At 39.9% G+C, this 15971-nt stretch overlaps 1 protein-coding gene across 1 annotated transcript; it reads left to right on the forward strand.

Moving 5' to 3' along the window:
• Positions 1–14897: 14897 nt before the first annotated feature.
• N7539_008066 (uncharacterized protein) lies at positions 14898–15272 on the forward strand (the record flags this gene model as incomplete). The annotated part of the gene is made up of 1 exon (XM_056937666.1): positions 14898–15272. One exon carries the CDS (start codon positions 14898–14900, stop codon positions 15270–15272), a length of 375 nt encoding a protein of 124 aa, XP_056786758.1.
• Between the last annotated feature and the right edge of the window lie 699 nt (positions 15273–15971).

Genomic DNA, 15971 nt, shown 5'->3' on the forward strand with positions numbered 1-15971 from the left:
CAGTCCATTCTCTCTTTTATAAGTATCTTCACCCCATTTTCTCACTAATTATCTAAAACTATCAGCCAATGACTCAATACTTACATCAATTTAAAACGCCGTTCTTAGATACAGTACGGGTTATGACCGCTATTGCAGCTTAAACTTAGGGCACAAGTAGCTCGTAGGGTCCCTATACTATTAATACACTACTCAATCACACTACCATTGAAATTTCAGACATTATCTATACAAATAGTATAAGATATAGCGCTCGCGGAAGTTGCGGGCAGTATTTTCGTGACTGTGAGTAATCCGCTCTGGGTTAGATCTTAGACAGCAAGTATACTTAGATAGCTAGCAGAAGAGATCGTCTTCTTAGTGACCGAAACTATAGATCTATTCATCGAGGATTTTAATAGGGACAGCAATAAGGCCATCTCGGTAAGCAGTTTCGTTAGAACCCGAAATTTAGTCGAGTATTAAATATACCTCATCTACACAAACCTTTTTTTTGTGTTGTATATCTAATTAACTACTTTCTGATGGACTATAAGTACATCTTTCGCAGCCATCAGTAACAAAGAGTTGATATTCAGACTCTTACCCATTTAGCGTAAGAACCACCCGCTTCCCATAATAGCGACATGGATCGGTCCGTATAAGTTCACGGTCGATAGCCACCCCAAGATTGGTTTTTAGTTAGTCTAAGGTAATAAGGTTGTACCCACCATATATAACACCGCCCTGATTTTGTCATTGGAATAATATATAACAGGCATCGATTGTCTTCACATCGTAATAGTAGCTAGCGAACCCCTCACAACTATATACTATATTATTAGCCGGAGAGTTAAATATCTAAGAGTAGCTAACCCCGGGTGTAAGATATAGAGACATCTTGTATTTTGTCTGCAATCTGATATATTATTGTTCAACAGCATAGCACGTTCGGAGCACGCGCCGCTCAGATATATATATATTTGTAATCTACATTAGTAGTGTTGAGAGGGATAATCAACATTAAAGTAATAAAGAATTCGAGCTTTTTAACAGGGTGTAAATCGGGCTCTTCGATCGCGGTAGACGAAAAACAGGGCACTTTGACATCATATTCTAACCGCGCTTAGAGTCAAGAACACGAATTCTAGATCTGAGCCACATTATATACTTAAAATGTCCAAATTCTTAGCTTCCGTGTATTAAAGGAATTATGTGATAAACTCTACGTCTATTCTTGTCATTCCTCTTACCTTTTTGGATCTATACGGTACTGAGAAGGTATTGGTGCAGTGTTCAAGTCAAAAACAGTACTTAAGGGACAATTATAGCTAACGCAGAGTAGCAAAGTGCGGTCTGGAGCGACAGTCTTTCGATGAACTCTGGATATATTGAAGTGGATATGAAAACAACAGAATCAAAATGTTCACTCACTCGATAACGCTTTAGTCTCATGTTTTTCTTTGTGTTCAGTCAAAAATCAAACTAATAGTCTACTGCCTACGGTATTCGGCCGAATTCCGAAGGTTCTGCAAACTCGACCTAGTTACTGAAGAGATACCTAGAGTAGCGGATTACTACGAAAGTAGCGTTATATCACAATTCTTAGCGTTAAAGCATCCGTGAGGCGTCGCGGTATTCAAGCACTATAGGCGGCCGTTACGGTATTCAGGTATCTTATAAGTTCTATTAAAATTATATATCGCTAGATTCTGCTGCTAGGTAAATTCTCATACAAGAAGTACTAAATAAAGATCAAATTTAATTCATATTTATATATAACTTTTTATTATCAGTAATTCTGTCAATTCGGACATTTCTAATAATATATTAATTCTTATCACTCACAATATCAGCTTACCAAAACAGGTGTAAAATTAAACAATATCAGACTACGTCGAGATCATAATATTGCATAACGATTAAAATATATAGCGATAGCAAAATAGAGAGCAGTATCGACTATCGAATTATGTAAGCTAATAAGCTTTTTGCCACAGAGGCTATACTAGCTCGCTATACGAAGGTAATAGACTAGCTAAATAGGAAAACCTAATATCCTTTATTACTTGACGGGGCTAGATAGCGTTACATATAACAAAATAGTACGGTAGGATATCAAAAAAGAAAGAACTAGATAGTAGTAGGTCCAGCTTAAAGATACGTAGGACAAGGGATCTCAATATCCTAATCAGGGCACGTGTCTCTTTACCGACGTTAAACCGCACACCGGGTCATATTATTTAATAGTATAGACGAACGCCCGAGAAGGCACATCGCTGTCTCCTTTTGAGTGTAAATACACCGAACGAGAATAGTAGTAAGGAAGGTTTCCCTCGAGACTCTCATCGAGCATAGAATATATAGTAGGTCAACACATACACAGATTTAGTTTAGCTTTGACTATGATACTATAATCAGATTTTATCGGCGCCATCAAATTTTTACACGACTTTAAACGCTGGTCCTACGTCAAGATATACAGTGAAGACTAGCGGTCTTGTAAAGCACTATAGAGTGTATCACAATCGAGAACCTTAGGCGATGCTTTGAAAGCCCGACAACGACTCTACAAGGCTCTACGACTAGCTATACGTTCTCAGAAAGACCGAGATAATAAAACGGTCTCCGAAGAGCTAGCATAGGCAATAAATAAAGTGGAATACTAGACTAGTACGAAGAGCTTACAAATTTGACACTTCTATTACTGACTATATATAGTATACAGATTCCTGGCCCCGTTACCTTTGTAAGGGGATAAGACTCGGCTGATATTAACAAACAATACGCTTTTTTATATATCCACTCATTCCTGTCTATAAGCACAAAGGAGAGAGTATTTTTATAAATTTCAGGAAATTTCACTTAAATATAGTAAAAGAGTCTTGTCATATAAACCTTACTACCTGGTTAGCCATAGAATTCAATAGCTAACAGGTTTTGTGTATGAAAACAGTGATAATCTATGTCTTTCGGGACATAATAGCAAATCAGCATAATATAATAAACTAGCTATAGCAATCAACATAGCAACTTATAGGAGTCACTAATACTATTAAAGTTAGCGGTAATAGAAGAGACATACGCGCCACTCAGTCCTATATATATCAGTCAAGTTTTGGCCACGACTCTAATCATAGAATCATAATAAAAGAGTCACAAATACATTCTAGATACGTAGAATTCTGAGTAAATATATAGTTTAGTTTCAATTCACCTCTCACAGACTCACAGACGAATACAATCACGACCCCAACCTACCTTATCAATTTATTAGGGCATATAAGGCTTATATACACTATAGTAGTCATCGTACAGATTAGTTCGATATTCTATGCTATACTAATATACTATATATAGAAAGCTTTTCTATAGGTGAATCATAATATCGCCGGTTTAACACTATAACCCATAGCCTTTAAAACTTTATATCAATTTCGGTTTACACTTCGGGAATTATACCTCTACCTTGGAGAAAATAGAGTAACCGCTCCCATTTAAGAACGAGTTAGTATTAAAATCACATCGACAATAAAAGCATATATCCGCCTAGGCAAAACTTTGACATCGGCGCGATAGTAGTCCGCCCTCTTCCACTAGCTTATCGAAATATTATTTTAATCGCTATATACCGGATAGTTCACCGAGTAAATCATAAGATACTGTAAGTTATCGCGATAATCACCCCTACTGATTGTCTGAGCTTGTGTTCCTACGACGAAGTGAATCGAGGCGGGACTAAAGGTATCATCGTTTAGGCAGCAAATACCTACGGTAAAGTATTATCCTTTATAAAGGAATCCTTCAGTAATCGACTCAAACCCGATAATAGTCAAAAATATTATATTGTTATTACAGACGTCAAAGAGCAGATTATCAAGACCCTCAGCCCTATTAAGTTATCGGTCTTTAAGGGTCGTAGTAAGCTACGGTTGCACAGAAACAATTCTCCATTGAATAAGCGTAGGCATCCTACAAGTATACCAGTGTTCTCTCGCAAGTACTAACTATAATCTCGATAGAGAGACTTTACGCCTATAGTGTACGTAGAAATTGTGCCGCCTAGGGTTCAATTAACCTTCCAAAACCTACTACTCCTCTCCTCCGTCGATCTGAGCGTCTTCGGGCTCAAGCTTTGCTACGCAGCCATTAAATATTTATTCTTCGCGTAGAGTCATCCCACGGATTAAAGGAATTAAGTAGCGCTACGGCTTCAAAAGAAAGTTTCGTGTAATTTATTCAGGCCGTTTAATTAAAATGTCCGGAGTCCTTTATAGTTCTATCCTTAGAATTTACCACCATTACAATTCTCAATAAGTATATAATTTACCTAAGTTTTTATGAAGTACCGGGGCTAAGGAATGAAGGGCATTATCATCTTAGATATTCTTAACCTATAAGCGCTAAAAGGTCGTTCTGGATATTCCACGGATTACTGTTTCCGTGGCTAATTAGCCCCGGAGAGTCCTTCAAGAGCTTCCTATATCGAAAGCCCCAATCCTGAATATTATACCGTACAACCGTTATTAAAAATAAATATTACGAAAGAGAATAAAATAACAAAAATTTTGACGAGTGCCATATTATAAGTAGGCATCCACAGCCGTAGGACAAATATAAGGCTCGGGGCAGCTAGGAACCAATACATTAACGGAAATTTCTCATCTCGTCGGTAGGCTAGAGTTTCCTTACATATCTTTGCGGATATTCAGGCGCCATTCAGGTTACTAGCTTTGCTACTTACTTGATTGCCGAAATACCGACGATAATTACTTTATCATTTTCGGGCAACATTTAACTAACGGTCGGAGATTAGGGGAACAACTTCCAGAGATCTCTATATACGTAGGTTTTCGATACGTGCGTCATAGATATTTTGTATCAAACATTAGGAAGGTAAGTATAAAAAACGAGCCATACAGGAGAAACCCTTCAACTATTAGTCGATACGCCGGAAGAGCCTCAAGGGGCGAGGGACCAGACGACAATCGAGGGTAAAATAAAAATTAAGTAAGGGAGATAACTCTTATCACTAGGGTATTACCTTAAAAACGTCATACTTCCACTACTACTTAACGACAGACTTTATCTCATAAAATAGGAGAACTTTGGACAACACTTCGCTATCATATTAGACGCCGACTCACTTAAAGTTCGTTAGCCGGATTTGAGGTTGTTTACATAAGTAAGCACCACAGATCCCTCGCGGGCAAGGTTTAGTAGTTATTTTTATCCCTATATAGTCTATACGTGTTATCGGCTCCTCTCAAAGTCAACTTAGGTTATAAACGTAGGTCTTATTATCCAAGATTAACCACATATAAATATCTGCAGCCAGGTTCGCCAGGAATAAATAAATAAAATACTCGAAAATACACACCGCCCCCCACTTCTTCAGGTTCATCGCCCAGGAAGTGCCCATTGAGGTTCTGATGCTCTAAACTAAAATATATTTCCGACGATTAGGCAATTTTTCTACGACAAAAAAGAGACCAAAAATACTTTATCCGCTCCTTAAACAACTACAGGACCTTCTAGAATCATCGATTTACCTATCGACCCCGAAGAGTCATTTTCATTTTATACGTCAACTTTATCTTATCTTACATAACGTGAATTTTCTCATTAGGCTTTACGAAAACGCTGAGAATCTCAGTCCCTCTTCTCTTTCCGTAATAATTCAAACCCAATCAGAGGGGAATAAATATAGTTCTAAGCGACACAAATCGTTAACGTCAAGATTTAATTTCCGGTTAGGCTAGTTCAACGTTCCGGCGATTATTAAGTATACGCTTGAATATAACCTAGGCGTATTATACCAACATCTTCAAACGGCGGAGCTAATAAAGGTAACTGATACATACTCCCATCAAGAATTTTTCAATACTACTCATAAAATCCCCTACCAATTAATATAGAAAAGCAACGGATACACTAGTGCGCAACCCCCGAAGTCATATCTATAGAACGCCTAGCTCTCGAATTTTACTAGAAATCCGGTCGTCTCTGCATTAGAGAGATATCTTCTAGTGAAAAATTACCAGTATTCAATCTTTGATATTATTTTCTGGGTTTAGTTTTCTAAATTTGTACAATTAATCAGGTATAATAAGAATTAATATAGATACCGTGCCGCTCTTTTCATTTTATTTAACATAGAGATTTCCGAGGTCCTATCAAATTCAAATTAGAACACATTTTCGTAATTCGTAAATTCGAAGGCGATCGTTTTACTATATAAAACAAGTTCTATTACCACAGCCTAATCGCTTTCCCATACAGTAAACGGATAATCGACATTTGAGGGAGGCTTCGCACTATACTAACGCGTAGCACTTTCTCGTTTAAGGCGAGGTATCGGACCTCCTTTACATTCCCCGTAATATATACGCTGCTACGTCGTGGTTGCTCGGCACTATACAAAGACATTAAATTATTTTTCAGTGTTTACGGAGATTACTCCCTCTTTTCATATTAGCTTAGCACCTATCATGTGAAAGAATAGAAGGGTATTTTCTGTGCCATATCCTGCACGATTCCTTCTTTCTCTTTCTTTGTATCTTCTGAATATAATTCTTTTCTATTATCTCGTCTCTCTCTGTCTCTCTCTCTCTCTCTCTCCCTCTCCCTCTTTTGCCTATACGAAGGCCTAGCCTCCTATCCCCCGCCGGTCAGAGTAAAGCCTTACATCAAGCTTTAATTCACCCTTGCTATCCATAAGCCAAAGAGCAGTAGACTGCTTATACACGTACTTCAAGATGTATAATCGTGCATATAGCTTTATTTCAACCTCCATCGTAAAGGCTCATTTATAATACTATATATTAATTCTCCCTATACATCGATCGACTAGGAATACCTTACACCTAAGATACAGGAAGGAATCAGTCGAATGGGCAGAACGATCAATGACCATGCCTCATATAAAAGTCTAGGTATTAGTCAGCCGATCACTAAGCTAGTGTTACCAAATCACTTATTAGTAGCATTAAGCGTAAATACATCAAGCAATTAGAAGGAAAAGATCATAACGATATAAATTAACATACCTACACAATTAACTACCTATATACATCCTACTAGGCAAAAGACATACACTTAGCCTACATTTCAACACAAGCAGATAGTAAGAGGGAAGGAAGAGGTTCCTGCTGACTCCCTACGCAGGGAAAACACCCTAGGCCTATATTAGTCATACGTTACAGGGATATATCGGGAGACAGGCTATATTACTATATAATAGATAACGTAATCCACAGCCGAGCGGATCACTTACCCTTTTCAAGGATTTTCAAAACAGGCTATCTCAACCAAAGCCTATCGATTCAACTAAATATAGCAGTTATTACATAAATTAATCCTATAGCCAATCTCCCTACACCCACTACACCTAGGCGGAGCCCTAGCAGCCGGTTAATCTGCCTAATTAGGCGTTTCGCTCTGCGTATACAATACTACCTTATCCACTTCAACTAGCTAATTCGACTGCTAAACAAGCTATAGGCCCTCTTGAACAGTCAATACCTTATCGCAGGGTATCTGCCTAGTTAACCGTTTACGTTTCTTAACAACCTTCTTATTTGCTACGCGTAGATCAGCGTTTTTTTGCGCTAGTATCGCGGCGTTATACATCGAGAGATAGGCACTCTTAATAATCTGATTAACAGCTATTTTTGATAGTAACGGAGGGCTATTCGACCGCTGTTTAAGTAGATCTTTAAGTATCGATACTTACTTTTATAGCTAGATCACTATTTTAGGTATTTTTAGTATAAACTAGCTATATCTACTACTTAGTTAGCTAGTTAGTAGTATAGGCGTTCGTAGAGAGATATTAAGCTTCGAAAGTACTCTTTCTATATCGATTAGTACTAGCCTACTAGCTACGAAGCTATTTTGAATAGTACTTGATTAGTAGGCTTCTTATCGCGCACGTTAATAGTTATACAGGAAATCAAACTTATCGATATGATTATAGCCCCTACGCGTAAGATCACTAATAAATCGACTATATACGCGTTTTAATACTATAAAATAGCTAATATCTAGTAGCTATAGTAGATACGATAAGTACGTAGGTATATAAAGTAGTATAATATCGTTTTTAGCGTAGATTCGGTCGAATTAAGGCGTAAGATAGCTACCGTGACTAACAAGGATCAGTAGCCGAAATCGGCTACGTACGCGCGAATTTATTAATAGGATAAATAGCTTTTGTAGCTATTATAGGCCAATCTTATCGGTAGTCTATCCGTTATTCGAGACCTCGAATCGCTAATCTTATAGTAGGTTATTTAAACTAACTAGCGATTGTAACCTTACCTTTAAAAATTATATATAGCGGTAGCGAATAGCTATCAGCGTAAATTGCTTCGATTATAGTAACCTATTCGCGATTTCTAGGTTATAATATCGATCGCCGACCGTAGTATTCAGCTCGCGTAACTACCTTCTATATAGAAATAAGACCTATTATAAATCCTATCTTATTAAAGTTATAGATATCCTTAGGTTTCATACCGTTCTTATCGATTACGCGTTATATAGTCGCGAACCACGCTCGTAGCGATTTTAGGTCTTCGTTTAGTACGTACTAATAATCGTAACGTCTCGAGAAATGTATACGAAGCTCACTTCGCCGTTCAACAAATATTAATGCCTAATTAATACTAACAGTTAATAGAGGGGTCGTTCCACGCGCTACGAGAAGGATATTAGCCATCTCTCGTACAGTAGAGGGCCGGGGGGCTACTCTACGTATATCTATAGATATAATCTATTCAGAGAGCGAATCCTCTTCGTATTAGGTCAATTTATAACCATTTAGGCGTATATCGCCGCGTGAGATTCGGCTATTAGCACGCGCATATAATATAGAGTAGGGTATATCATATAGCTTTGCTGCTACGCGAAGAGAGGCAATCCGGTTAGCTTTAATATCGGAAAGGGCTAATATTATCCTGCCCTCTTAGTTAACCGATTTCTTCGAGGATTCAGTGCGAATTAGTGGCATAGTAGGTGGTTGAATTAGGTATATTAGCTAGAGTACGCGATTTTAGATAGGGTGATCCGCTTAGCCGTGGATTACGTTAAGTATTATCTTGTTATGAAATCCAGAGTCCTATTATTATACTCATGATATTTCGGTACTTAGAAACAGGAGAAGGGGTGGTCACTATGCCAGCCCCACCAAGCGAACGCGGGTTAGAGCTTTCGATCTAGGGAAAAAGCGGTCGCCCTTGCATTACCGCCGCAGGCACACTTCGGGAACAGGACGTACTACAATAGTAACAAACCGTGTGTAGCATAACTAGCTCATACCAGCCCATATCAGCTTATACCTAGTTACTCATGCACTCGATCAAGCAAGAAGAAGTGATTATGAGAGTCGCCCCTTTCATACTCTCATCCTCAGAAACCCTCTGTAATTCAAAGGCGGGCTCATCCCTATAACCGAAGAATTAGGAATCTGAGAAAAGGTCTCGACCGATCGAAATTTAACGCCCCACCGGATAGGCGAAGAAAAGCAAATAATAACACAAATAAGACTGGGCGCTAAACCGCTTCAGGCGTATTTGGAAATAGGATTCTGGTCCGCGGACCGCGATAGACTAAAACTAAGAGATAATAGAGATCACTGTAGGATAGAAATTTCAGAATAATACCGTAGTACACAAGACTCACAGGACTTCGATACCAATAAAGTAGCATCACAACATCACCAGTCTCTCAAGTAGTATACTATTCATTGGGCGGATTCTGGGTTGTGATGACCGATCACTCTTATTAGATAATATACAGCAGTTTAGTGTCGAAGATGTGGAAATTATGTTGTAAAAAGGACTAGATTTGAAACTCTACGTGGTATAGCGGTATGACTACAGGCGTACGAACGTCAATATTACACTCCGACCTCCACCTAGGTCCCAGGTACACGCCCTAAAGCCGCCACCGTAGATAGTCATATCCGAGCCAGAAAAGATCCTAGTCACCTCTGCCCGTTATCGGTCTTTCGGCCATTACCGCTACCGAGTCATTCGGTCGATAGTCCGTATAGGGTTTAAGACTAGCGCCTCAAGCTACCAGTCGGATACTAAATGAATTGTGTCGATCCGACAGCTGCGTTTCGTAGAGTCAGGGTCACTAAAATCTCGCGAATACACTCTTGCGTCTATATACAATTTCAGACGACATTAAACGCCCGAAGCCGAGAACGCGGATTCGATTTTCGATTTGCTAGCATAGTGAGCTGGCTATGTCGACACGACTGCTAGCTGCTCGAAATTTGGGACCCCGTCAATTGAAAGCGATCAGGATCCGGGTTATCCATGATATGAAAAGTTGCGAGCATCCACCACAAAGCTTTCAGATTCAAATGCCATTATATATTGGACTACTACTTGGCTGAATCCTGGCTTGAGCGATAATTTGACATTCTCACCTATGCAATCACTCTTCCATTCGATATTTTTGCAGTAGTTTTGAGCATCTTTAGACAAATGACCAAGTTTCACGTATTGCTTTATACAATCGAGATATCACTACTACATTACGTAATGTCTAAATGAATCATCATACCATACTTCGGGGTGCATCCATAGAGATATGTTCTCGAACGAATGTAGTGTGATTACAAAGTATCACCTGATATTTAGTTAGGACGCAGACACTCAATAGACTAAGATATTCAAGAGCTTAGGATGTGTTTTTGGTTTCTTTCGCCCCTAACCGAAAGGAGGTCGACCGCCACCACATATATCTATGAACACTACTCCGAGTCGATAGTGCAGTCGAATATTCTCACCCATATGAATGTGCATGAATGTTCTCTGCTGCCAATCATGTACATTATACCAACGAAATTATCATCATTCAGGTTCATCACACCTACTGCACTGATGAATAGTTTTCTGATTTTGAGATTTGAGTAAGACTATACATGCTCAGTTTGAGCTTCCAAGATGTTCGTGAGTCTCAGCATCCCTCATCTCTCTTCATCTATATCCGCCCAGAACTACTTTGTTTCTTCGACGTATCTTGTTGCTTCAAGAAGCGGCTCCCACTCAGCGACATAGCTCTCTGCAATTTCCAGATAAGGCGATAATGTTTAATCCAAGTAATCGCTTAGAGTTCCTAGAAAATGTACCAGCAAGTCTCCGGGATGAACCTAGAGAGACTCCGGCGAATCTAGATTCGGCTATAGTCCGTCCGGTGGCCTCATATAAGCATTAAACCATCGGAGAGGGCAAAAGACTTTATGGTTTCTAAAATATTCGTGCTCATCAAGAAGCTTGCTAATAGCAGACTGATCTTGCCAAGGGAGTAGCTCGTCCGGTTTTAATACTAGGTACGATATCGTCGCAGAGAGCAGTCTCACCGACCACTCATTAACTCGAATAAAGAAGACACCATTATTAAGTCCGTTCCAATCTTTAGTAAGTAGAATATATATACTTTTCAGTCTTGGCGGAGGAAGAAAGACTTCGAGAGGCATATTTACATTCATTAGGACTAAATCGCTATCAAACCAGCTAGAATACGAGGAAAGGGTAGATTAGTCCATAGAAGGCAGAAGGTGATATAAATAGTAATAAGCACTCACAACAGCCATTCAAGCCTCAAACTCAAAGGTTTCTTCAATTCTTATAGGATTTCAGATAGCAGGAACGCACATTTACTATACATACCACTCATAAAAGATTCCCGAAGAACGGAAACCGGGTATCCAAATCAGCGACCGTACTCCTGATATATTCTCAACCCTCTCTCATATATTAAACGGTTTCCATACACCATAGTAACTTTGCCGACTGCAGGCGGCTAAATATATAGTCTGGGTACCATAGGCAATACTATAGCGAACTATCAGCTCTCGCTATCTCTCACATAAGGTTTACCGTAACACTTATAAGACGTACCAACGCTAGAGCAAAATATATAGAGACCCAGCACTCCGAACAGCCCCATAATAGTAGTTTAAACCATCCTCATTCTCATTTTATCTCGGGTTGACGTGTTTAAAGAGGGTATTATCAATTTCGAGAGGTAGTGATAAGGTATTTTGAGCGACTAAAGACAATCAAAGATTAGGAAACGAGGATCTTAAGGCACTTCACTTTATCACCCCTTCAGCTTAGATAGCTAGACTTGACAGACCTAGGACCAGATTTAGCGCCGCAGATAATACCTAGGCAGGTGACTAGTAACATCCATGTTAGAGCAGAGCTATTAGACGCGCCGTCTTAGTTAATCGAAGATAGGTAGTTAACTCCCGTCCTTCACTTTAGCCACATAGAAACCTTCAGGGCTGTCACTACTCCTAAAACTCGCCTTTCTATACTATATCGCGCCATTTGCCCATGATTTTGAGAATTCGTGTGAAGATACATAACCTGTGGGTCTCGACAGAATAATTGTCAAACATACATGCATGCAGCGATTTAACTCTGGAACCGGGTCGGGTCGCGCTGACTGGGCGAGGATCGGGAGTGATATTGTATAGTATGGGACTGAAATCATTCATCGTCCCTACGTACTCAATGTTTATTTTCGATACCCTACGTGAATAGCTTCGGACTTACTTAAAGTAGGAAAATAGAGATTGAGCTGTAATAAAACCTTTGCATCGCGCGATACTATTGAGTCTTGGCCAGAATGGGAGAAGGTAGGCTAGGCCATGGGTAGCTCTTCAAGACTAGGCTTCAGTTCCTCAGCGATATGATCAGAATTCACCACCATCGCCTAAATATACCATCAGACCTGTTCCTTTTCGAAGCCAAAGTAGCCGTAAATTTGGGTAATATCATTTCAGCAAATACATATTGGACTTTTTTGGGCGAGACCCGGCCCATCCGAGATTTACGTTCATATCGGAAATAATAGACAAATAATGAAGTCCTATCTCCAGTAGTCACGTCTATATATAGAGTATCGATTCTATTCTTGTACCAATTTTGTTCCAGTGTCCAAGCCAGGTCAGCGATAGAACTCCGGAAATTTTTGTATACAATAGCAAAATTACATCTCGGTCCGAGTGACAATAGCCGCCAGGTGAGTCCCCAAACTTGCTGGGTATTACCGCTAGTGCCATATTTGAGTGTTAAATAGAACAAGACTTATGGACAGGACTATCTACGAATTAACCTCTCCAAAAACTTCGGAATGACGAAACGCACGGGAATTACTTATATAAATCTAGACTACTTATCTAAAAGAGATACGGAAACTCTTTAGTATATATAGCGTCGAGCCTACTAACTTAACTTCGCCCTATTTAACGTCTGCGGTATCCGCTTTAGCTAGGGCAGTATTATTAGTATTATACTAATATACGTTAATTATCTACTACTTTCAAAATATATAAAAGAGAAAAATTAGTCTAATACCCGGACCTAATACTTATTAATAATCTTAGAATTAGTAATACTATTAACGCTATACTCGCGTTACTGCTTATTTAGAAATACGGGGATATCGACGAGGGACTCCCACGCACTCGACGTATAAAGATAGTGATGAATATGATTTTCGATTTCACCATTAGCTTAATACTGTTAATCGGCGATCTGGGAGATACGGTATTTAAATGTAATACTCGTAATATAGCCAGCTTAGAGCAATATCTATGCCAAAGGCCTTCGGGTCGCCAAGATAGGTTTCACCTTGATTCTTGTTGAAGAGTTACGAGGTAAACCAATACGTGTAAAATGTATACTCGGTCGCATCACATTAATGTCAACGTGAATACAATGAAGAAAGACTATGAACCTACAATAGGAATATTCACTCTCTCCTATATCACGTCCTGGGTCAAGGGAGCTATAAGTTAGACGGTAGATTATGCAAAATCATCTGTAGTAACCGCTTATAGGTAGTAGAGGAAATGCCTAAATCCCCATAGTGACTTTTTTCTCCCGGTGATACAAACTCATCGTCACCGTACTTAGCGACCAGATTCAATACTTTTTGCGTGGGAAGATGTCCAGACCGTTAAGCGGCACTGGTAGCAGACTTGTTTTATCAAATCCTTCGTCCATCATTTGAGGATAACTGTTACAGTAGTTTTCGAAATCAGTTAAAACCTCTCCCACTCTTGCGATTTCATTCCCGCAAATTGATTTCGAAACATACGAACCTATTCTGGTCCACCGCTCTATAATAATGGCAGAAGAGTACGCGTGATAGCAGTACAAAGACGGATGAGTCATCTTGATAATACCGTAATGTTTCGTAGCACTGCGTACGGAGTTCAATTCTCGAGTTCAGGCGATCTAGCATGATCGTCTGGCCTATCCACATCCCTTCCTGCCTGCCCCCGTTCGTTCTTCCCGTATCCGTCGCAGCCCACATTGACCACTTTTTGAAGCGGGATACGGTGCTTCTTAACACCAATAATATGGATCACAACCATGAAGCTCTTACACAGCGTCAGTGACTGGTCAAGCAAGACACATTCACTATCCATAATATCTTGTGACAGTCCTCGAAAAATTGATCAAGTTAAATAATTCAATAAGCTAAGGCTAATCGAGTTCTGATTACAATCACGTAGTTAAGATGACTAGGCGCGATGTCTCCATGACTTGCAGGGGTTTGGGCCTCTTCCTTCGCAGAGTGTGTATAGCGTGCGCCACAGATAAATGCCCGTAAATCTCTTTTTGATGCTCGATGAGGAAAATGACAGTCATCTGTTGGTCTCATTTAGCTAGCAGTGGTCGATTCAATCGATTTTACGCACAGGCATATCTCATTGCATTTGTTTCACCTCCAAGGCGCTTGGGATGCAAGATGTTGTAAGAATTGATGATAAAAATAGCAAGAGGTCTGCCGAGGCACCCTGTTGAGAGTATAAATATCCACCCAGAGAAGATTTGGAGTTACCAGTTCAAGTCCACGAGATCACTACAACTACTTCAGCCATGTCGTACAATGTCTATCGAGTTTCTTATGCCGGTCTTCCCCGGGATCATCATGCTATCTTCGTCGAGATGAACAAGGACCAGTCTGGTCATATATTTCAGGTCACTGGTGACATACAAAACGGCATGAGACATGACGACAAACCTGCCAAAAAGCCGGAGGAGTCAGGGACCTACCAAGGCAAAGCACACATTGGAAAGGTTGCCGCAGGGGATTTTGATAGCATCAAGCGAATTTGCGAAAGTATTCCTCCGCCCAAAAAACAATTTGAGGGACCTCGGAAAATATATCCAAATGAACCTCTTCGCCGCTGCCAGGAGTGGACGCAAGAAGCCATAAGTGCTTTGGTTACTAAAGGAATTCTCAAGAATTAAATAATTGATGCCGATCGCTTTTCGATATCAATTTCGGCGCTATTGTCTTGGAAAAGCTTCCTAGACGCTACTCAGCGGACAGTACATGTCGTGGAGAATGGACCCCTTCTACCCCTGCACTGACGTTTTCGCCGTGTGTCCACTTCTGTATGCTGTTTTGATGTTATTTTTGACACGAGGGGCACTCGGCCATTGTAACACCGGGTCTGCAAGTTTTTTGGCGAGGACAATTCAACTTGTCCTCGCAGAGTTCTAATATTACGATTCTTGATCAATGAATTCGTCGAGTTTGGTTGATTTCACCTGATACACCTGTCAGATTGAGTCCAGTAGAACGTTTTCACTACGTCTAGTAAATCCTATTGAAACCTATATTCGATGCACGTGGAGCCTTAGCGAAAGTCGTTTACTTCGGAAATTTTGGTGCTTCGTAGCTTTGCGTCAGTGAGGGTAATTTGACTGCTAGGCTACGCCATCATCCTGACTCAGATTTCAGCACTCAGGCAGGTGGTTCGAACTGACTTTATGGTGGCTCGACCCAAAAGTTTGGCACCGAGCTGAACGGTTCAGAATCGTTAGTTAGCATGCTAGGGTGCACTGCCATAAGCACTGGCTTTGATTGGTGGAGACCGCATATTCAAACAAGGGTCTCGCCACCATGCCCGTACGACGTTTCTTACCCTCTGAAATTTAACGTAT

This window comes from Penicillium diatomitis, assembly GCF_028827545.1.
Source record: "Penicillium diatomitis strain IBT 30728 chromosome Unknown utg000012l_segment0_segment0, whole genome shotgun sequence".
NCBI lineage: Eukaryota > Fungi > Ascomycota > Eurotiomycetes > Eurotiales > Aspergillaceae > Penicillium > Penicillium diatomitis.